Source organism: Typopeltis vanoorti, chromosome 5 (assembly GCF_054136105.1).
Source record: "Typopeltis vanoorti isolate ZY-2024b chromosome 5, IOZ_Tvanoo_1.0, whole genome shotgun sequence".
In the NCBI taxonomy this organism is placed as follows: Eukaryota; Metazoa; Arthropoda; class Arachnida; order Uropygi; family Thelyphonidae; genus Typopeltis; species Typopeltis vanoorti.
In genome coordinates this window covers 130,303,344-130,328,442 of record NC_143553.1, presented here as the reverse complement: position 1 = coordinate 130,328,442, position 25,099 = coordinate 130,303,344, and the positions used below count along the sequence as shown (strand labels likewise).

The 25,099-nt window shown below is 35.7% G+C and overlaps 1 protein-coding gene across 1 annotated transcript in view; it reads left to right on the top strand.

Annotated features, from left to right (window-relative positions):
* The window catches only part of LOC150106813 (WD repeat-containing protein 91), a 324,316-nt gene that overhangs the window by 113,113 nt on the left and 186,104 nt on the right, over positions 1–25,099 (top strand). The window contains exons 4-6 of the mRNA XM_090392727.1: positions 914–996; positions 7,521–7,636; positions 21,511–21,656. Coding sequence (XP_090248853.1) covers positions 914–996; positions 7,521–7,636; positions 21,511–21,656 — 345 coding nt within the window. The remainder of the gene's footprint in view (positions 1–913; positions 997–7,520; positions 7,637–21,510; positions 21,657–25,099) is intronic.

The window sequence follows — 25,099 nt, the reverse complement described above, 5'->3', positions numbered from 1 at the left end:
GGGGGAAAGAGAAGCCAGGACACCCTACTCTGGAGATGAAACATTGTAGTAGCCACTTCACACCTCCCAAAAGTAGAGTTGTATTTCATAATGGGCATGAAAGACATATACCACCTGGAGTTATAGTTAGCAGATAGGCTATAAAATAAGATGAGGAAATCTTCAACAGATTAATAGGAACACTCATCAGACTTTAGCATTCTCATCAAGTATATGGGGTGACCTGGGGATGTTGCTAATAATAATTCTTTCATTACATCTATTATATCAGGATCTGAGTTACCAGAAGAAAGTAAACATATAGTATGCTAAGAGAGGAGGATTATACAGTCGTATGCTGTTGTGATAAATGTAGAATTTATTAGAAAATTACTGAAATTGTATAATGCCTTCAAGATTAGTCAGTTCACTTTGAAAAAAAGGAAGCGATTACAGTTGAAAATGGACTAATTTTGATTTTGAAGAAGTCAGAATGAGATCATGATTTAAGAAATTTTAAAGGAATTTAAATAAAAAAATATAAAATAAAAAAAGGAAAAGTAAAGTTCAGAAAAGTTTAAAGGCAGGATTCTCTGATTCTTAGAGGCACGAATAAGAGCTACTGTAAGAATTTGGTAGTAAAGGTTGGGGGGGGGGGACATGAAACAGGGAATGTCAAAAAAGAGGACATTCCATGTTAAACATACTCTCATATAGTATATCATATACCTTATTAGAAAATGTAATTATGTATTATGTGCATATGTGCTTAGACAGAAGAATCAGGTTGTGTGTGTGTGTGATGAGTTTAATGAATTGTAATGGTGAGTGATAAATTAAAATTTGTATTTACGTTTCCTTATGAAAAATTTAGCACTGACTTTGGAACTAATTGACAATGATTTCTAATATTTTTTTTTTTTTTTATTACTAGCTACTCCAACACTTTTGAGCTATGAAGAAGAGCTGTTTCGACTTAGTGCCCTACAGGAACAAAATGACATGTTAAGGCAGAGGGTAAGCACTTAGTCAGTGGTATTTAATTAGCTTTTCAAATCAAGTTATATGTATGGCTTATTGTTATTTAGCAATAATACACATGTAATGTTTTATATCAAATTTGAAAACTATATGGTGGAGGGAGGGGCTGGAAAGTTCTGATAAACACACCTAGAACAAAAATGATATTAAAGCAACTGATACAAAAAGAAAGAACATATGAGGATATAAGAATATAAGTTACCTTCATAACTCTGCTGCTAGTATGTTCTTTCTTTTTATATCAGTTGCTTTATCTTTCTTCTCGGTGTTTATCAGAACTCCCCCCCCCCTTAAGTTTTATGTTTCATAAAGCAGTGAAGTACTTTTATTATTTTGCAGTTAGCTTACCTGCTTTCCAAACAACAAGTTGCAGGTTTCTGGACTATGCAAATACAAATGAAAAAAATACAGAAAAAAAAAAAAAAAAAAAATATATATATATATAAAAAAATGGAACAAAAATCCTTAGTCCACCTACAGTATTAATGTACTATAGGTTTATAGATGCTTTTTTTTATGTGGGGGAACCACATAAAACTGTCAAACTTATTATGGGTAAAGCCCTTACACAATTGCACTAGAATAATTTTATCTTTCAGAATAATAGATCCTTCTACTAGTCATCTTAATAGGCTACTCCATTATTCAGCAGCTGAATAATGAAAATAGTAGCCTATTAAGATGACTAGTAGAAGGATCTATCTGCTAGTTATCTTAAACATCTTACCAAAAAAAAATTTCACAATCAGCAGAGGTGGTCTTCTCTTGTAGAAGTCACATATTGACACTGCTTACCACTTTGAGAATTTTTTTATTTTTATGATTATTTATTTTTTATTTTTTATGTTGGGCCCATATAGAGGAGGTTGGCTGGTCAACCTATAGTACGTTAGTACCATATATGGGTGATGGGTTGTGAAAGGAGAAGCTTGTTTACATTTGATTTGAACGCCTGTATATTGTATTCCTTGGGAAATACGTCAGGAGGAATACTGTTCCACAGTACTGCAGTAGCAGGGATGAATGAGGAGGAGAAGAAACTTGTTCTGTGGGTTGCGAGATGTACTGTAAAAGGATGTTGGGCGGCAACTGTACCTGTTCCAATGGGCTTAGTACAGGGTGGAGGAATTATTGATGCTGTTTCAGATGAACCTTTCCCGTGAAAGTATTTATAGAATATGCAGATTGCAGAGACCAAACGTCTATGTGGAAGTGGGCAGAGCGAGTTGGTGAGGGATGGGTCATTTATTAGTCTAATTGCTCTCCTCTGTATTGAGTCAAGCATTTTGAGGGAGCTTTTTGGAGCCCCACTCCAGATGTGAGAGCTGGGCAGATTTTTGACTTGTATAGTGTTAACAGCTGTTTAGAGGTGAAGTAGCGTCTTGAGTGAAAGAGAGAACCTAGTTTTTTGGAAGCTGAGGATGCAATGGTTGTGATGTGTTTATGGCAGGAGAGGCTGGCATAAACAAATTTCTCTTCTCGGAATTACCTTGACATCAAGGTAATTCCGAGAAGAGAAATTTCGTCTTGTCTGTGAATTGGAGTGTTATTGAAAACAATGCTGGGGGAAAGTGGTTATTTTTTGTGAGAAATAAGACAGAACTGGATTTTACTAGCGTTGAAGTTGACAAGGTTGTCTGAACCCCATCGGATGATGGCTTGGAGGTTGGAATTAAGGGCAGTGGTGGTTGATGTTCTGTGGGTTGAAGTGAGTTGTGTAGGGTAGGGTTTGTCAAATGAAAGGGAGGAATGTAGTGTGCTATCATCTGCAAAACTGTATTGGGTAGAGGTCAACTGAAGTAGGTCATTGATATATAGAAGGAAGAGAATCGGTGAGAGAACTGAGCCTTGAGGGACTGGCATTAGTTGGATGGTGAGAGGATTAGGGAGCCATCTACCATACATCCTGTCTGGACACACACACATAGTGTGCATCCAGACAGGAAGCTGGCAATCCATCTGCAGAAGTCCTGAGGCAGTCCAAATGATGGGAGTTTCTTAGTAAGCCTTTGTGCCAGACTCACTCAAAGGCTTTGGAGATATCAAGTGCAATTACTTGGGATCTGCCGAATTTCTCCATAGCATTTGTTCAGTGATGGGTGATGTGTGAGAGTAGATCTCCTGTTGAACAGCTTTGGCAGAATCCGTACTGGTGGTCGCTTAATAGCCGGGTACCTTCAAGGTAGATTAGGAGTTAAGAGTTGATGATTTTCTCCATTACTTTAGATAGGACTGAAGTGAGTGAGATAGGGCAGTAGTTAGATGGCAGTGATTTGTCACCCTTTTTAGGAATGGGTTGAATATAGGCCATTTTCCAGGTTTTGGGATATATATACCAGTGGAGTAAGAGAGAGTGTATATACATGTGAAGGATAAGAGTCAGTTTAGGTGCACATTCCTTCAGGATAATTGGAGGAATTCCGTCTGGGCAAGGAGACTTTTTTGTGTCTAATTTAGACAGCAGGTTTGTGATGTCTTTTTTTGGCAAAAGGATATAGGAGACATTGTATGTTGGGCAGTTGGAATGACTGGTGGGCATTTGCCAATGTCAGTTATGTGTGCATTGGAGCCAAAGTGTGATGCCAGGAGGTTAGCTTTTTCTATGGGCGATGTTGCAAATGAGCCATCTGGGTATGATAGAGGTGGGAATAGTGTAGGGCAAAAGTTACAGCCAGTTGCCTTGGCAAGGGACCAAAAGGCATGGCTGCTGTTTGGACAGGCTGCAAGCTTCTTGCTTTTTGTCTGTTCAAAATCTGTTTTGGAAGTATTGATATTTTTCTTGCATTTGTTTCGGGCTTCAGTGTAGGTATTGAAGGAGGATGGGGTATGCCTGATTTTTCATTTGTACAGCCTTGGCACATTTTTGGAGAACCAGGGTTTAGTTAGGGGACGGCAGGTCTGAGTAGTGTGGGGAATATATGCTTTCATGCCAGCGAGGATCACTTTGGTGATGCGTTTGGTGCATATGTCTGGACTGGAAGACCGGAAACAATAGTCTAACCATGGGAATGAAGCATAGTAGTCTCGGAGACTGTCCCGTTTGTCACTATTATGATACCAAACTATTGTGTGGGAGTAACTGTGTAGGCATTGTTGCATGGGGGAGGAAATGAGCACTAAGTTGTGGTCAGAATTACCCAGGGGGCTTACTACATTCACTGCATATTTGGAGGGGTCATTAGTAAGGAAGAGATCTAGGGTATTTGGGAAGTGGTTTGGGTTATCTGGTATTCTGGTCGGTTTTTGAACAATTTGCGTGAGGTCATTAGTGACTGCAAATGTTTCAGCATCTCTACCTGCAGGATCTGTATGACTGGAAGAGGAAAGCCAATTGGTGTTATGGACGTTGAAATTACCCAGGAGGATGATTTTGCTGTTTGGGGAGTGGAACTGGAGAAAACCAACTTTTAAGGAGAGGAAATGAAAGAGCTCTGAGTGATTGGTGGTATTAGGAGAGTGATAGAGACTGCAGATGAATTTGACTGAGTGGGGAAGGGATATCTTCAGCCAAAGGTCGAAGTCTGGTAATTCCAAGCTAGCTGTTCTCTGGCAGGGTATGTCAGAGCAGATATATGCACAGACGCCACCCTTGGGTCGAAAGGAGTTAAATAGTGTATAGTTAGGAAGGTTGAGATGAATAGTGCTGGGGGGGGGATTTGAGTTTTGGTTAAAAAAAGTAGGTGGGGTTTGGTGGACCGCAGGTGGTAGTGGATGCTGTTGAGGTTAGAGTTGAGGCCACGGATGTTGGTGGAGTGGATATGCAAGGTTCTGTGAGGCAAGGATTTGACCCCAAGGGTCCTACACATTTCCTATTCAGTGCCTGTATGCTGGTGTTCTTGGTGGCTGCTGATGTCACTTGGTTTTTGTACTAGTTTGGATTGTTTGTAGTCTATTACCCAACTGTTGTCTCCATTTTTCTTCTAGTTGTTTTCGGAGTTGGCATCTTTGTTCTCTCTGGGTAAAGGTTAAATCAGGTTGAGTACGTATGGGCGACTGGGGGCAAGTGTCCTTTAGCTTGTTGTTTATCGCTGTTATAAATTTGGTTGTGTCTATTGGTGAGTCGCAGGTCACTTTCACGAGACGTGGATAGTTCGTTCCGTCCTTTCTTTTGTTTATGGGTCCGATACAATGGCATTTGATGATGTTTCTGGGATCGAAATTGCATTCTCCTGCAAGTTTGCCAATGTCTTCTTTTAGGGATTTACTGTTTTCTGTCGGAAAGTTCAGGATAACAGCGTTGAGTTTCCTAGTTTCGGCCTCAAGCGACTCGTGTACCGATGATGTAGTTAGTTCACAAAGTTCGTTAGCAGGCACGGGCGTACTTGTGGTCGGGCGCTGGTCGTTGAGTGTCACGAGCTTAGTTTCCAACTTTTCAATTTTGGAGAAGAAGGTATCGATCATGATATTAAGCTGCTGCGCGAGGTTTGTGACTGTTTTGTCTAGCTTTAGTATCTGTTTTACGGAAAGGAGGCACATCATACGGAAGTAGGGGTGGTTTAGATTGGTGAAAAGCTTGTGCACCGATTGATTTATTTTCGTGCAAGAAATATGTATCCAGTTGCAGCAGAAATCGCACAATATGCCTTTTTTCCCTTCTTTGACTTCGGTTTCACAGCTGCAGAACTTAGTAATGTCATTCGGTTTGTTGGTGATCGGCGACGGTACTCTGACAGGACTTGAGGTAGTCTTCCGTTGTTGGCTTTTGTTGCAGCCATCTTTATTTCAGACGGCAGGCATAGCGCTTTCACATGGCTGTTTTTTAGTTGTAAAATATAGCAGATTTAATGGACTGTGGGTACTTATGAGTTGTACTGTAGTAGCCAGCTGCTTAGTACTTTCTGTTACCTTTCCGTTTGCTGCTTATTTTGTATAAAAAACACTTGCAGTTATGATAAAATGTGGGAGCACAAATTTAACGTTATTTATTCGCTGGTGCCACCTGACTAGATTTTGATCTAGTTGACTAGATACAACTCAGTCATAACATTATAAAATATGAGTATATTGCTGAGACTTGACCTCCCTTTAGTAAATCCCTGCTATTCCTTATAGAGCATAGCTTATCTGTTAACCATTTCTCTGTGCATTCTTACCAACATTCTAAAATCTTCACCACCATTCCAGAGATACTGATAGGGTGGTAGTTAGACACATCCATTTTTTTTTTTTCACCGCTCCTGTACTACAGAACTATCATACATTCCTTCTGTTCCTGTGGTATCTTTCCTGAGGTGAGATTCAAGTTATACAAATATGCCAGGGGCCTAGCCAATTTGATTGAACATTCCTTTAGCATATGTGCTAATATCTCATCTTCCCTATTGCAGAAATCTTATCCAGGTAATGCAACAGCTCTCCAACCTTCATATGAGACTACTACATTTGATGAAGAGATAAAAGATAGTGTGAGTTGCTTTAGCCATAGATCCAAATAAACCAAAGCAATGTAATAGCAGCAGCACTGTTCACCTGTTACATTCACCTTGATAGATCTTGGCAAAGTGAGCACTCATTATTTGAACAATCTCATTCAACTTTTTACACAACAATACCATCTACATTTGGTGAAGTTATTCTTCCACATTCATTCTTCATTTTACTTTGCAGCTTAATGATGAAATTCTTGGATTGCCTTTTGATTTTAGCTTGCACAGCCAGTTTCTTTTTTTTTAATCCAGTTCAGTTTTCCACACAATATTCATAACTTTTCTGGTCGCATTTTATATATTTCATACCTCCTCTCACTCTTATTCTCATGATATTTTTTCAACATCATCTTATGGATCTCTTGCTCTTAATAAGTTTGTGTCCATTTCACTCCCATCCTATTTTTCTTGAGCCAGTAAACATTTTCAGAATTTTTCATGAAGTGATCAGTTGAGGCGATAAGGGACTACCCATTGCCAATTTGAACTATTTTTTATATTAAAAAAAAAATTATTCCACCAAGAAATTGGATTGGAGGCACTGTTCAGATAGTTTGGTAATGTCCAGTTGAAAAAAGATTTCCTACAAGTTCTAAAACATTAATTGACAGGAGAGAGAGAGAGAGAGAGAGAGAGAGAGTGAGTGTGTCCGGACTGGACTGTAATGGTGTTACAGTTTTCAGTTGATGATTATGGATGTTTTCTTATTTTCTAATTATATATTTTTCCATATACAAAGGAAATTTCCCACTTCATGCATAGCTTATTCAAGCCTACTTTAGATGAGACTACAAAAAAACATTGCTGACAAATTTAGTGAAGAGCAAGTTGAGTTCCCTAATAGGAGATGCTAAGACCAGATAATTAATTTTAATTCAGAAAGTTTAATTGAAGTTTAACAAGGATCTGTATTTCATTCTTGCATACAAAACTAACTGGCCCATTATCTTAGTCTAGTGTGTGTGTTTATGGGATTACTATTTAAAACACTTGGTCGTTTCATTGATTTATATTTTGTATTGGTAAAGAATAGTTAATTCTTATCTATGTTCTTTATTATTATTTTTTGTGTAGTTAAGTATGATGCAGGTTACAGATGCTTCTGATATAGTCAAGGGTGTTCCAGAAGCCAGTTGTCAAGAAATTCCTGCTCCACCAGAATTAATGGATGACTTTTATGTAATTGCACAGTGAGTGTGTTTTAAATAATTATCACCTAATTCATTTTCTCAGAATATTTTATACTATATCTTTAGTAATATTTACAATAGATGCTCATCATGGTGAACCTGTGCAAAACAAACACCTTATTATAGAGAATAAAGGTCAAAACTGGTCTAGGTAGTGACCCTTCCCATAATGCATAGCATTATACATGTCTGCAGGGATATGTGCTTTGCATTATGGGATACTAAGGCAAGTGATGTGAAGTTATTAGCCTCTATATACGAGTTGCCCCAGTTCTGAAAATACTTCAGGCACAAACTTTGTTTGCTTATTTTTTTGTCTGCTCGGTTAGCCTAGTGGCCTATGCCCTTCACAACCATATGCCTGGGGAAGGAGTGTCCTAGGTTTGATTCCCATTAATGGAATCAAACAACGTGAGGAGCTTAAGGATCTTCCTCAGCCATAGCCAAGTTAGTTGGTCTTGGGCATGGATAGCAGGGTTTTTTCCATCAGTTTATCTGGGGGTTTTTATCCCACAAGCAGGCAAACCGGCTCCGTGAACACACAGGCTACAGTCATAGGATATATCATGGCAAGGAAGGCAACGGGAAACCACCTTGCTCATAACCATTTCCTTAGTATGGTAGCATATAGCTACCTCCCACCAGCCATATGGATGAGAGAATAGAATAGAATTATAGAGAAGGGTTTACTCTTAATTTTAAGGAATAAATATCCCCAAAGAAGGCAAGTGTTTATGATTGCTATAAGAGGGTACATTGTGTGTGTGTTGTATTATTACCACTGCCGAAAGATGTCATTTTTTCATGATTTGGTTAATAATATTAGGTTAACTCATTGTAGTTTTTGTTTTATGTGGTGTGGGATTGACTGAGTTATTTTGTAAGCTTTTTTTTTTTTTTAGTACAATATTGTTGGTATGCTACCAATCCATGATAGAACAATAGTGGCAAAGATATGATTGTTGGATGATTTGAATTTCTGTGACTTTTGTACAGTGCAGTGTGTGTGTGTGAGTGAAATATGTTTGTTGTGAAAATTAAAGGATTTATGAAAGAGTGAAACAGGTGAACAAGTATGTATTAAGTGTTTCGACAGTGAATGCTGGTTAGGTGGTGAGAACAAAACAAATGTTAGAGTAGATGGTATCAGTGGTAAAATGGAAAACATTATAAATATTGAATAGAGTGATCAATGCAAGAAGTAAAGGTGATTGTGGGCTTAAAGGGATGCTGCAGTTTCTATATACTACTTCCAGAAGTATCAGGAACAAGATGGGAGTTTTGGCATTGGTTAGTGCAACCTTTGCAAGGGTATATTATACAAGTGAAGTTAATGCTGTGACATATGTGACAGATTATGGGGAAAGAGTGGATGAATTGGAGATTCTTAGGATATTGCAGAATCTCAATGTAAATACAGCTGTGCAATTAGATGGGATATCAGCTCCTGTTTTTGTAGGAATGTGCAAGGGAACTGGCAATGCAAACTTTAATTTAACTTGCAACTTGACACTCTGGTAGAGTTCCAAGGGAGTGGAAAGAGGGCAAAATAATTCCCTTAAGGGAGGTTCAAGACATCAATATCTCAGGAGTGGTGGTAAAAGCACTGGAAAAAGGATGAGTGTAATAAGAATATGATACCCTGAGGGGCAACCTGGCTTTGTGAAGGGTTAGTCATGCCTTAATTTACTTACTTTTTACAATAGTGACAGCTGAGTTGGATAAAGTAAATGGCTGCACAATGATTCTGCTGGATTTTGCAAAGGCATTTGACCAAATACCACATAGAACTCTGTTACACAAATAAGAACAAATGAGTATGGATATGACACTGGTTATGTGAATAAGAGAGTGGCTGCCTGACAGATGTCAGAAAGAGTGGTATGCAGAGAAGAAGAATCCTGGCAAAAACTGATAACTAGTGGTGTGCCATAGCATTCAGTGCTGGAACCATTTGTACATAAATGATATAGGCAATAAACTGAAAGGAAATTTTCAGTTGTTTGCTGATGATGCAAAATTAGGTAGAGCAATAGTGAATCAAGGTGATGTGGAAAGCTTGCAGGTTGATTTAAATAAGCAATCAGCATGGGAAAAAGATAATGGGTGTCAATTTAATGTGGAGAAATGTAACGTTATGCATTTTCGGATAAATCAATTACAAGCTGTGTACCACATTGATGAAACTGTACTCCAGAAAATAGATGAAGCTAGGGATTTAGTTGTTTGTATTTATTCCAGTGCAAATAATTCATCGCTATTTTTTTTTTCAATGTCAACAGTCTTTTCATTTTGCAGTTTAAAATGAAATCTTGAGAGATCATCCCACATGGACAAGTATTTTTTTTTTCTCCATATTGGGAAAACTTGTATACAGGTATCCCTTGCTTAATGTGGGATTTGATTGACACGGCGAAATTAATTGCGGCAATCTCTTGATATACACGGCAAGAGTTTTGATTAATGTGCCTTTAACCCTGCGGAGCTCACAGCTGATCTGACAGATACATGCAAAATGTTTAATATAAATATTCTTATACAATTCAGTGTATAGCTTGGAGGTCATGATTAGCTATGCATTCTTATGTTACGAGTGATATTCCACACTGTTTTTTGCTGTCAGTTTGGTTTAACATGTTATGTAAAGATTTATGATGTTTGACAGTAAATGTTATCTGAGAGATACCGTGACCTCTGATGTCAGTATAGTATGGTTTAGTTGTTTGTTTTTTTTATTCTTTGTTCAATAATTTCTAGATTGTAACTGAAAATAAACCATCATGTATTACTGAAATAGAGAGCCAAAGGCTTATTTATCATACATCTCCTCTAGGAGATGTGCTTTACATTATGGAAAATACTAAAGAAATTGATCTGGAGCTTTTATTACGAGTTGCCCATAAGGTTGCTTATGCTTGCATTTGCTGAAACTTTTAGTTTCTATATATTTGGCACGAAACTCTTGTAGTTTCTATATTCGGCTATGAAATAATGTTGGATTCAATATCCACTTAATTTGTACCATCATGTATTATATTTGCAGTGTGTTTTCTTTGTTTTATTGTTTGTTTGCTGAGGTCTGGAGAGTCATTTTGCTTGTTATCGTAGAATTTATGCCGATAAGAAAAAAACTAGAACTGTTCAAACAACTCTTGATAACTTCTTTTGATGAAAAATTGCAGTAAATAATGTAGGTACAAGTATTTATTAAACATTTACTTTGCATTCATTTTTTATCTTTCCTTAAAGAGTACCATATAAAACGAATTATTAATACAGTAATCGATCATGGATGAATTATAATTTTTACCATTGATTATTAGATTTGATTAACACAATTTTGATATACGCGGTAACATCGAGGGATTAATTAACCACGTTAATCGAGGGATACCTGTATTACATGTCAGTGTCATATATCCCTCTGATCTGCATATTAAAGAATTACTACAAACTTGGACATTAAGGTAGATGCATTTAACCTTGCCATGCTTGCATTCCACTGCACAGCACTCCACCTCTTTTCTATGTTGTTTTAAATTGCAAAATTCTTTAAGCCTAGAGCATGTTAGTACCATGGTTAGATTAAGGGTTATCTGGAAAATACTGTCTTTTGAGAACAGACAGAACTTTCTCATACCACTTCAGGCATCCAGTAAAGTAGGGAGGAGAGGTGGTGAAATTCTTATACATAAAAATATTTGCAAAACATAATCCATTCTGGGATTGGATGGTGGATACATTAACCACTTGGTCAACTGGGCCAATTAACTAGTTCACCAGTAGCATCCCCCAGGTAGAATATCCTGAAAAAATGAACTCATTAACAGAACCTCTTCTACAAAGACAATCTACAGAGAAATTCAAAATCATCTTCTAGTCAATATGCTGCTGCTGTCTTCCCAGACAGCATATCTACTTGGATTCTACTATATAAAACTCAGAGGAACTGACAGAAGTTCATGCTGAGTTATTTTTTTTAACATTGTTTTAGTATATATATTTTATAAATGATATATTCACTAGTGCTTTTTATTCTCCAAAGGTAGTAAGTAGATGAGGCCTATGGCTGTTTAGCCCTAGCTTTGGGAGACAATTGAGCAGCCATTCTCTATTCTTAGTCAAGCATAAAGTTGGTTCAAGATTATCAGTAATTAATTATGAATTATATTTTCAGTTGAATAAAAATATGTAAACTTCTTTTAATAATTTTGGGAGCATATGAATGGAGCATGTTATACACTTTTTCAAAAATCCCCCCCCCCTCAGTCCAGGGTTGGCTTAGTTAACCCAGTTGCTGCTTAGAAGAAATCATGACTCGTTCATTTGCTTTCCCTAGCTTAGAGAGACCATTGCTTGTGGTGTGTGTGTGTGTGTGTGTGTGTAGTAGCCTTTCTTAGAACGATACTCATGTTGCATATTTCTGATTCATTCTCATTATTTTCTTTCTGTGTACATAATTCAGATTTTGATTTTTCAGCATCATTTTATTTTATACTTGTGTTGTCTATTAATGGGAAGCACTAATTAACAAAAGCTCTTAAAAAATTCATTCAGCAGAAAAAAAAATCTTGTTATTTCAGTTAGTGCTATTTGCATTCACAATTAATCACTTAACCTTACAGCATGGCAACATATTTCCTCCTCTTAGATTAAAAAAGGGGGGAGGAATCTAATAGTGTAATAAATTGTTTGCTGTTTACTTGATGTCTGTTTATAGATTACAGCAATGAACTACAGTTAATAATGATAGCACAATTTTTTTTTTTTTTTAATATTTCTATTTATGTGGTACCAAGTTGATTGGATTCTTGCAAAATAGCTCAAAGGATTACATGGAAGTAAAAAACACATTGTTGAGCAGAGATATGAATGTTATTATCCCTCTTTATATATGGTTACATTATGGCTGTATCTTGACTGCTGTGCACTGATCTTTTTGCCTGAGTTATTTAGGCATGAATAATGTGGTAAAGACAATTCAGAGAGTGATCAGGATAGTGATTGATCTGTAGGATGCTCAATATGATGATAGATTAAAGGTGTATACATTACAAACTTTAGTTGATAGGCAGGGTGTGCCCCGTCTGCCAACTGTAATTCTTGTAACATACACGCAGCACAATACTAAATATGTAGGTGACTTTAAAGTAACATCTAGGTAGTGTGCCCAGACCTCTGAAAAGGCTTCAGTTTTTTTATGTCTAGCCAGACAATTATTGTTTCTCAAATTTTAGGAAGTTTTATGCATCTGTATTTATTTACATTTGGTTGATTTCTGAGTGCCGTTGCAGATTTGAAAAATGGTCTTTCCTTTTTTAAATTTACCATGGTGGAGCATGGTGTTTTTTTTTATAGGAGATCCTCTCAGTTGTGTCCAATACATGGTCTGCAAGGCCATATTAACCTTAATCATGATTGAAGATGTATGATATGTGTTCTTCTAAACAAATGGTCACTGATCTACCTGTCTGTCCGAAGTAAGCTAGCTTGCAGGAATAAGGTACTTAATATACTCCAGGCACTGAGAGAGAGAGAGAGAGAGGGAGGGAGTTGATATTTGGTACAACTGATGAGTAGTAAGTCTGAGGCTTAAAAGCTGTGTAGAGGTATTTTTTTTAAAGCCCTGGCTATTTTTTCTGATGTGCCATGGATGTAGCAGATGGTAATGGCATTTCTGAAATCCTTCTGAAGTGATGGAGGAGAAACTGATTACTTTTTTAATTCTCTAATTACTGTAGTCATTGGAAAGGAAGGTGGTTGAGTTTGTTGAAAGAGAGGTTCTTCTGGAACAAAGATTATAGGCACCATTGGTTCAAGTTTTAATAATGTGATATTGTTGAGAGGGGGAGGTGGGATAGTGGTAATAAAGTTTGTGAATGTACCTGCCTGTGTGAGTGAGTTTTCTATATACAGTGTAGGAAGGGTAAACTACTGTTATTTACTTTTTCCATCATAAACCGGATTCTTAGATGTAGATTATTGAAGTGACTAAGGAAGGAGTCAATGTGTGTGTGTGTGTGTGTGTGGGCCATGAGACCAAATAGAGAACACATCATCTACCTATCTTCGCCAGATAGGTTTGAGAGGGACTGAGTCTATGGCTTGTTTTTCAAAATTTTTCCATGTAAAAATTGGCAAGAAGAGTTAGGGGAGGGAGGGTCCTATAGTGGTTCTCTCTGTTTGTAAATTTTTTTCTTCCAAGAGAAATAACCAGAATTGAAAAATATTGAAAAGAATCTGAAGGCTTAAGTTTTTTTTTGTAGTAATGTCTGGCTACCAGGAAGATACTCTTAAATTTTTTAAATTGCATTTTTGTGGTATCGTGATCTAGTGTCAATTCTAGATTTGTTACCTACATCCCACTAGGTCATGATCCCACAAAAATACTAGTTAAAAAATTATAAGTATCTTTAGTATCTTCTTCGCTGCCAGACATTACAAAAAAAAACTCATACCCTTCAGCTCTCGTCCCCCTTGGATATATGATTTACCTAAAATCCACAAACATAATATTCTTCCCCTAAGACCTATAGTAGATGCCACTGATACTCCATTCTACAAATTGGTCAAAACAGCTCCCTCTTGCCCCCCCCCCCTCACTTGACTTACATCCTATATATATATAAAAAAAAAAAAAAAAAAAAAACTATTCATTTTAAAACCTTGATTGAAAATCTAACTAAATAATACATGTATAATGGTGAGCTTTGACATCACCTCACTGTTTACCAGTATTCCCTTAAATGATGCCTTGAACACTCTTAAAGTTTTTCTTCTGATATCTTAGATCTCTTTTCCTTTGCATCAATTCTAGTTATTTTTCTTGGAAGAACAACATTTACAAACAGTTAGAAGGAACTGCAATGGTTCCCCTTTGCCCTTTAATCGTCTTGCCAATTTTTACATGGAAAATTTTGAAAAAGGAGCCATAGACTGAGTTGCTCTCAAATCTATCTGGCTAAGATATGTTCTCTTTTTTGCCTTTTGGCCAAGACACATTAGACTCCTTCCTCAGTTACCTCAATAGTCAATACCCAAGAATCCAGTTTACGATGGAAAAGGAAAATAACAATAGTTTACCCTTCCTGAGATGCATTCAGAAATGCCATCACCATTCCCTACATCTGTAACACATCAGAAAAATAGTCAGGTCTTTAAAAAAAAAAAAAAAACCTCGACACAACTTTTAAGCCCACCCAAAACTTGCTACCCTTATCCGTTCTACTAAATATCAGCTTCCTCCTCTCTTAGTCCCTGGAGTATACAAGGGTTGTTCGAAAAGTTTGATTAAAAAATAAGTTAAACATTTTTTTGAAAAAATCGCCTTTATTTCTGAACATCGTCTCCATCAAAGTCTAGTCCAGCAAGTTTCCAATTTTTTCATCCCATCTAAAAAGTAATATTTGTCAAATTGTGCAAAATAGTCATTGACAGCCTTGATAACATCCTCGTTCGAAGAAAATTTTTTCCCAGCAAGCCGAATTTTTAAGTTTGGGATGGACAAGAAGTCACACAGGGAATCCGGAGAATCCGGTGGATGTGAAACCAATCCGGTCCTCAATTTTGCCATTGTGACAGCGAATGTGTGGTATGGTGCATTGTCTTGATGAAAGAGCACTTTTTTGTGCGCCAGTCTTTGCTGTTTTTTCTTCAGTTCTTCTAAACGGTCCAACAGTGACTCATAATAGACTCCTGTTATTGTCTTACCCTTTTCCAAATAGTCTATCATGATAATTCTTCGGGAATTCCAAAATACAGTGGCCATCACCTCCCCAGCTGGCAAAACCTGGTTACTCCCACCAAAATCTGGTTCTAGCTAGTTCAGCTCATATCAACTCCTTCTCCCTTTGAATACCGTAGCTCCATGCACGTGCTATCTAAAATTAACTCCATTTCCTTGACAACAGCCAATCAAATCTCAATAAGAATTACATAAAGTCATATCAGCAGAATGCTACATATTTACATTCTCTTTCAGAAATACAAATAAGGAAATAATTCATAGTTCATAAGGTACAATAAACTTATATATATACAGTTTCTTACAATATAATCATAGGAATAAATTAAATAAAATGAATGACATTTTTATACAGAGTCCTTTTTATAACTAATACATATTCTAGATTAAATAATTAAACAATAATAAACAAACTTAAAGTAATTATATGAATATTAATTTATAAGCAAGAGACTAACGTCAAATAATATACACAAGTCTTGCTTATGACTGACATGGTGGATTATGCTGGCTTCTGAAAGAAGTATTAACAATTTTCATTTCTCTTCACTCAGAATCCAACAAAGGCTTACTCTTCCTCTGAAAAATTTTTCTTTAAAGAAAAATTTTTCACACAGGTCATTCTTGCTGGGGATCTAATTTCTTCCTGTTTTTTTTTTTTTTTTCTATCATGACTTGTGCATGCATTCTTGTCCACCTTTTTATTAAAATTACTATCATCCTTATTACTGAGATCAGCATGTCTATCATACCTGCATTGAGGGAAAGTCTCTTGAGAATAAAATTTATGTACTCTACCGTTAGTATTGCATCTTGGATGTTTTGTTCTATCTGTGTCCTCTCTGTAATCACTCATTCGCAGATAATTTTTTCCCTTTCTTTTCATAGTCTCTGGTGAATCTCCTATGAAAACTACTTAGTTAGGCCTGTTTCTTTATCTTCTTGTTTCATTAGATCTAGTATGAAGAGTAGTTGCCTTGACAAAGTGAACTTCAATTGTTAGTTGATCTGTAGAGTCAACTTTTATTTCAGATGTGGGGTATCTGTTCATTTAATGTTATGTCTGTGCTGAATTGAGATTCAAGCTTATCCAGTTTATCTAAGTCTGCACCACTATTATGCTCAATTAATTTATCAGCATGTGATTGTATTTTCTAGGGGTTGTGCATCAGTTGACTTATTAAACCTTTCTGTTAGTTTCTTCTTTCCAATATATATAGGCTTATTATTATGTCTAACACTTCTTCTTCTGTTCATCAGGGATATTTCTCCCCTTGAAAAATCACATGAAAAGTGATACTTTTCCATGAAGTTAGTTCCCAAGATGATATGAGAATCTGGGTTAGATGTTGAAGGAATAACCAGTAAATTCTGCCAGACATTTAGTCTAAAACCTGGTAGATAAATTCTTGCATGCACTTTCTCATAAGCTATAAAATTGGAGTCAGACAGAGTGGTAATTTTAACAGGCCTCCTTAATTGAGCTATATCCTTCCTTAATCTATGCTTTATTTGTAGTCTCTACTAATAGTTGAAGCATTACAGCTTCTGTCTAATAAAATATTACACTGGAATCCTTGGATATTTCCTTTTAATCTTCATCATTGACTCATCTGATTTGAGCGAACGTTGATAATTACTGCATTTTCTGTGAGGGATATATCCAAAATTAGAATCCCATGAGTTGTTGGAGTATTTTCCTCTAATATAAGAGCAATTTCTGGCAATGTGTCCAGAAATTGCTCTTATATTAGAGGAAAATACTCCAGTTTTGTAGCACTTGAAACATTTAGGTGGATCTCTAAGGGTTGGGAGATATTCCTTCCTTTTTTGAGATTGAGAGACAATTGGCACTTGTTGATTAAATCCCTCCAATTTTTGCATCATCTTATCCAGACTTGTTAATATAGGCAGATTTTGTCTTTGTACTTCCTGTTCTATCATCTCGTTGATTCTATCTGTTGAGAGGTTGTGATTCTCATGAGATTTTAAGGTAATAGTTGCTAGTTGTGTCCACTTGATCAAGACGATTTATTATTGGTTGCTGCAATCTCTCCACTTCATGGTGAACCATAGTTTTCGCTTCCTCCATTAATATCCTTTTGTTTGATTGATCTTCACTGTCCGACACTTGATTAAGATTTATAGAATTTTCCCCAATATCTTTCCTTTCTCCTTTTTATTTTCCCTTTCAGTTTTGATTATGTTAGAGGAACAATCAGCCTTTTCTAAGAAATTTATATGGCTTAGATTGGATGAGGGAGAAAAGTCTCCTATCATTTGCTCTTTTTCCTTCACAGCTTTAAAACACTCTTCTAATGTGGTAATTCTCTTCTTGTAGGCTGTTTCCCTTAATTCTGGTCTAACACCTTGGCGGAATTGTTGGAACACAGCCCAGTCTAAGTGAGGTTTATCTTCATTAGTTACATTAAAACCGTTGGATAGTGTCAACAAACTGATTGTAAAAATCTGTGATAGTTTCTCTATCTTTTTGTGTGACTCTGTAGTTTCCATAAGTTAGGGCCAATACTTCTTAATCTAGAATATTGCGTAATTAAAACATCCTTAAATTTCTGATACTCTAAAGTTTCTTTGAGAATTGGGTATGAGTACAAAAATGTGTTTGCCATGCCAATTAATTTACTTCTCAACAATATTAATAATTGGAAGTCAGTCCAGTTTGCTATTTCCCTAAGTTTTTCAACAAAAGAAAAGAAAGACAGCACATCATCTGATTCCTCACCCGAAAACTGAGGAAAGACCTGTTGTGGGTTAAATTATCCGTTCACTGTACGAAAAAATTCACTATCTTCCATTTCGAACTAGATGAAACTACCATATTAATCTATCAGCTACAAACTTAAATTTAAAAATCTGAATCCAAAAAAAATAGCTTCTTTCTTTGCCTGATTCTGGTTCACAACCTGCTCACTGTGATTCATTTAATTTTACTATTAAGGTTTTAGGGATCACCTCTTCTTCCACGATAGCATAAAAAAATTTAATTACTCAATTTACACTAGTGAATTCACATCCTGTCGACTGCACCATTTTGTTGTGTCGTACATCCTGGCTTTGAATCCGCCATCTTGTTGGAACGGTATTCTTATTTAAATTATGTTTTTTTTTTTTTATTAATTGTTGGTTGATTACTGATCCAAATATAGAGACATTTATATTATCCTGTGCCACCCTATATTCAGATTAGTCTATATAATATAGTGGAATCAATCATCAACTAACTTTTTCAATCTCACTTTTTTATAGGCCAAGGTTAATATTATCATTTAAGGCTTCCGCAAGGTCCTATAAACTTTGAGCGGTGCAATGAAAGAGAATCAGGCAAACACCAAATTGAAATCAATAAAACAAAACATTTAATGCACGGTTATATAACATGTACATTAAGTATAACTTTGAAAACAAGATAATGCAAATCAACTTAGTTCAAATATTCATAACAAACATAAAACATTAGGCATCAAACATCCAGCTGTCAATTCTACATTCTTCAGAATAATTAAAAATGGTTCACACAGTTCAATGTTACAGAATCTTACAGTAAATATTCTTAAAGTAGTATTCTCTAATTCTCTCTTAGTCAACAAACACTTAATTATGAGGCAGTTATCACTTCAAGGGGGAAACACTTTTGCGCTCCATACTTTGGCTATTTTTAGTAGAACGCCACAGTTAATGTTAAGATATATAAAGCAGAGCTAACTCTTATTTCTTCACACTGAAATATAAAAAATGGATTGCTCTTACCGGGTTACATCTTTTACATATTGGATTCACTATAGGCACACTTAAAACTGTAGTTAACTATCACTTTGAAGTAACACTATTCAAAAGAAATCTTCACTATAATAACTGAAATATTAAACGTAGAGCTTCACAAGTCTTGACGCACTCGTTTTAGGTAATCTACTTATTCCTTGTTTTCTTCTATGCATTAAATTCAGCTTTGCACTATTCTTCTTCAAAACAATTGGAATTCGTCGTAATTTTAGAATTCTGTATAAATATTCCTAATTGCTTATTAATTTCCCGGTTCCTTGTTAATCTATTTACGATATTTCCAAATCCCCTTACTGCCAGCCGTTACTTTACTCCTTGATGTCCTGAATGCTTCTCTCCTATTTGCTTTCGTTTTCCAATTAAATATTTACATTCTCTTTCAAAAAAGCAAATAAGAAAATAATTCATAGTTCACATAAGGTACATTAAACTTATATATATAGTTTCTTACAATGTAATCATAGGAATAAATTAAATAAAATGAATGACATTTTTATACAAAGTCCTTTTTGTAACTAATACATATTCTAGATTAAATTATTAAACAATAATAAACAAACTTAAAGTAATTACATGAATATTAATTTATAAGCAAGAGACTAACATCAAATAATATACATGTCTTGCTTATGTCATGGTGGATTATGTTGGATTCGGAGAGAAGTATTAACAATTTTCATTTCTCTTCACTCAGAATCCAACAATGTTACTCTTAAATAAATCGAGGATTTAAGATTTAATGATCAAGTCTGCAAGATTGCATAATAAGTTGAATTAATCACCCTTATAAATTTGGCATAAAAATTAGCAATAAAAAGACAAAAAAAATTCTGAAAACAGCCAAGAGACCCTTTAGAACAAATAAAACATTTCAACTATTTAGGCACACTTTTTAGCAAAGGTAGCAAATTAAGTATGGAAATAAACAATAGAATAAACAAACTGACATAGTAAGGAAGTAGTTGAATAAGAGAAAAAGTAGTAAGAACACTAAACTCATAATATGCAAGACACTGTATGAACCAGTTTTAACTTATGTATCTAAGATTTGGTTAGAAATAAGTGAGCAGAGACTAGACTACATCTGTGAGAGTTCTGAGAAAATTTGAAAGTAAACAGGTGGTATCAATGACATTATCAGATTAAAGATGTAGATATTAGGAAGAAAGTTGACATTTTTAGCATTCAGGAATGTGTAAGCAGAACTAATTTTAGGTGGTATGGTTGCTTAAATAGAATAAGAGAGGAATGGTTAGCAGAACAGGTGTTTGATGCCAAGATGGAGAGGGTTAGTGGAACAGCAGAGGAAGACCAAAATATCTTAGTTTTCCTCTGGATTGATTTTGATTCATCAGTCAGAAGTGCCTTAGGAGAATGAAATTTAAGATCCTATAATGCTGGAGTCTTAAGATAATGCCATGTCTAACCACACCAGTTTCATCCTTTATTGAGGTCTCATCAGTCATGCATAACATTATGCACATCTGGAAGGAAGTGTGCTTTGCATTATGGAGTATTAAGGCAATTGATAAAGTTATTCTCAATATACAATAAGCCTGGTCATGAAGATGCTTCACATGCTTACACTTGGATAAAGGATTAAACAAGAATATAATTATTCAAAATTAAGTGGATATTGAATACCACATTATTTCTTAACTGAATAAGAAACTCAAAGATAGGAAATCTAATCTAAGAGTTTCATGCCAAATATAGAAAACTATATAAAGATTGGCAAGTCTAAGCATAAGCCAACACCATTGAAAAACCTTAGTATTACATCTAGGTCTACCTACTCACGGATGAGACCTCAAAAAAGGTCGAAACCGGTTTGGGTAGTGACCTTCTCTCATAATGTAGAACAGTAATACATCTCCGAGGAGCTGTGTTTTACATTATGGGAAAATACTAAGAACAGTGATCAGAGCTTACTCCACCTTTACTACGAGTCGCCTTGGCATTACGCTACCAGGTGTTGGCTTATGCTTGGACTCTCCGATCTTTAGAAATATTCGGCACGAGACTCTTAGATTTCCTATCTTTGAGTTTCTTATTCGGCTACGAAATATTGTGGTATTCAATATCCACTTAATCTTGAATAATTTTACTTTGCCCAAGGTGAAGCCTGTTGGCACTTATTTCAGTAATAATATAATTTCTTATCAAGTGTAATTTAAATGGTTTTTCTAGATAAGTAGTTATTTCTTGCTGCAATATTTAAAGTACTGAAATCATAACCACTCTGCAATTAATTTTACTTATTGCTTCTCTCTCTCTGTGTATGTGTGTCATCTCAAAATGTGCCTTTTACTTATTTCTTTATGCACAGGGAAACTCCAGCACTAGAAAATCAAAGTAAATCTTTACGGTCACTAATTCGGAATTTTAGCAGTGGTTTTCCTCCGTCTCCTGTTATGGGACGACGTAATCAAAGTCAGAATGGTCGCCGGCAAACAGATGACAGTAATGCATCAGGTTGGCTCATAAATTAATTCTTTAGTAAATAACTTGAATGTGTGCATTATCTGTTTTAATGTGTTTACTGATTGAAGTATTTTATATAACAATTTTTTGCCTGTAGCAAAGTGTTAAAAGACAATAATTTAGCTTAGTAAGCATCTTGCTTAATGATATTATTGACATTTTTAAATGGTAGTTTTTATGTCAGCTCCACATGCAAGGTACCAACACATATGACATGACAACCTGATATGTAGTTTTTTGTTTCGTTAATTTGCATTGCATGGGCTTGCAGAGGACAATAAAAGAGGATATAAAAGACCCCAAAAAAAGTTACTAATCTTATTATATGGGTATCTTGGAGTTGGATGACTCATTGCGGGAGACCTACAGTAACCTTTATACATGTAATACCTATCGTGTCTCTCCTTAATCTCATTGTTAGAGCACTTACAACCAGCATTCCCTTTAATTTTTGCAAGCCCATGCATGCAAATTTCCATTCTCAGTGTGTGTTGTGTGCTAAATATTTCTGTAAAAGCAACCTACCTGCTTACTTCTTCAGCTACTTAAATAGTTATACACATATGCAGTTTATAAACAAATTATCACTTTTCAATAGTGATATTTTGATAGTTTAACTCACTAAACTGCTAATGTAGTATTTCTCATTAATTGTTGCTCTTTTTTTTTTTTATCTAGCTATAACCTGTAAAATTGAGAGCACTAAAATTAATTCATTTAAATCTTATGTAGCTACAAAAATCCAAAACCATTTGCATCCCATTTAAGTGACTGTACTGTCTAGACAGTATACATTAAACAAATGTCTCTGCAGTTTGTCCACATACCATAGGCTAAAAGTAATGTAAAAAAAAATATATTTAATGGTGGTATAAGAGTCTTGCAGTGGCTGCACTACATAGTTCAGAAAGCCTGGCCAGAGGGACGAATTCCCGATGATTGGAGTAGAGCTCTCATAGTACCCACATATAAAAAGGGAAATAAAACTGAATGTGAGAATTACAGAGGTATTTCCCTACTGAGTGTTCCTGGCAAGTTCTATGCAAGTATACTTTAGAAATGGTTGAGAAGAATTGTGGAAGAAAAGCTTGGTGAAGAACAAGCTGGATTCAGGCCAAATAGAGGCTGTCAGGATCAGATCTTCACTTTACGACAAATAGTTGAGAAAGCATGGGAATATAACAAAGATCTGTATTTAAGTTTTATCGATTTGAAAAAGGCATACGACAAGGTGCCAAGAGAGACGCTATTCAATACCCTACAGTTATATGGTGTCGATGGGACATTATATCGAGCAATACTTAGTCTTTGAGTTGTAAGTCAGCAGTTAAAATTGAAGGAAGTACAGGAAGATGGTTTAATGTTAAATCTGCTGTGAGACAATGATGTACATTATCCCCTTTGTTATTCATTATCTGTATGGATCACATTATGAAGGAAAGTGGTATTAAACATGATATCAAAATTGGAGATGTTAATGTCAGCTCTTTGCTTTATGCAGATGATGTTATACTTCTAAATAAATCTGCTACAAGTCTGCAAGATTCTCTGACTAAATTGAATAACTGTTGTAATAGATATGGTATGAAGGTCAGCAATAAAAAGACAAAGACAATGAAAATAAGCACAATCAGTGAAAATGTCAACAGTGTTGTGAATGGAGAACCTGTGGAACAAGTAAAACATTTCAGCTACTTTGGCACGATTTTTAGTGAAGATGGTAAATTGAATATAGAAATAGACAACAGAATTAGCAAAGCTGGTATGGTGGAAAGTCAATTGAATAAATTCATATGGAATAAGAGAGAAATTAGGTGGAACACTAAATTAGCTGTATACAAGACAGTGTTCAAACCAGTTTTAACTTATGGATCTGAGAGCTGGGTCAGAAGTAAAACACTTGACCAAAGACTAGAGACTGCAGATATGAGAGTCCTGAGAAAGATTATAGGCATGAATAGATGGCATCAATGGCAATATCATGTTAAAAACGCGAATATAAGGAAAGAACTTGACATTGTCAGCATCCAGGAATGCGTTAGCAGAGCTAATCTCAGGTGGTATGGTCACTTAAACAGAATGGGCGAAGAAAGAATAGCAAAACAACTCAGGTTGGCTGCAAAACGACCCAGAGGAAGACCAAGATATAGGTGGATTGATACGGTACAAAGTGCTGTAGACGATAGAAATATAGAAATATAAGATCTGATAATGTTGAGTCTTGACAAGTAACAGACTGATTTGGAGGAAAATTGTAGATAGGAAGTTAGTAATGATGTAATTTTTTTTCATGTAGTACTATCATATCCTCTACATCCCCTACATGGTGCATGGCAGGAATTTGATGAGTTGTAATGGGTTATAGTAATATTGTAATGCACAGAGAAATTAGTAAATAAAATAGTAACAAGTATGATTTATCATAGAATCCATTTTTATAGTATGTTAAAAAATTGACTGTAAGTTAGAAATTCTGAAAGAAAAAATTTTGGGTGCACAGTTACTAAGTGTATGCACTTCCCTTTTTGACTGGTGTGTGCATGTGTGCATGCACACACATTACTCACAACTACTGGCAATCTGTTTCACTCGTTTGCCACTCCAAGCAAAAAAGCTAGTCTGTACACCCTTGCTAACCACCCTCTTATAAAACTTCCCGGGGTGACCCCTAGTTCTCTAATATGTTGACAAAATTTCTTTTGTGTCAATCTTATAGAACCTTTTTAGTGACTTATTGCATCCCCTCTTTTCTACCTGTCAGCTAAACTTTGCAAACCACACACTTTCATGTCCTCATAAGGAACATTCTACAAATTTATCACCAGCTTGGTCATGTGTCTGTGAATCCTCTTTCCCACCTGTTGATCCACAAGAAACCTAGGTAACCAAATCTGTGCACAGTAGTCAAGATGCAGCCAAATCATAGCGTTATAATTATGATTTAATTATAAGACTATGATTTGGCCTTATAATTATAAGACTAATATTACCTCTCAATCCCTAATCTCACCAATTTCTTGCAATCCAGTACTGTCAGTGTGATAAACAGTATGTAATTTCTTCACCCTGAAGTGCATAACTTTACGTTTTGCAACATTACAGTGATGATTATCCTTTGCCTGCAATGCAATTTATCTAAATCATCCTGCAGGATATCTACTTTGCATTATCAACTATTATCCTCCCCAGTTTTGCATCACCTGCTGACAGCTGAATATCTGTGTTAAATCATTTACTATATTATTAATATACAGATTGGAATAGTAGCCCTAGTACAAGAGCCCCTTGAGGCACTCCATTAGTATGTTGTCTGCACAGTTAGCATATTGGCTATGCACTTGGCAATCATATGCCTGGGGAAAGAGTGTCCTAGGTTAGCTTCCCATCGTCGACGTGAGTAGCTTAAGGATCTTCCTCAGCCATAGCCAAGTTAG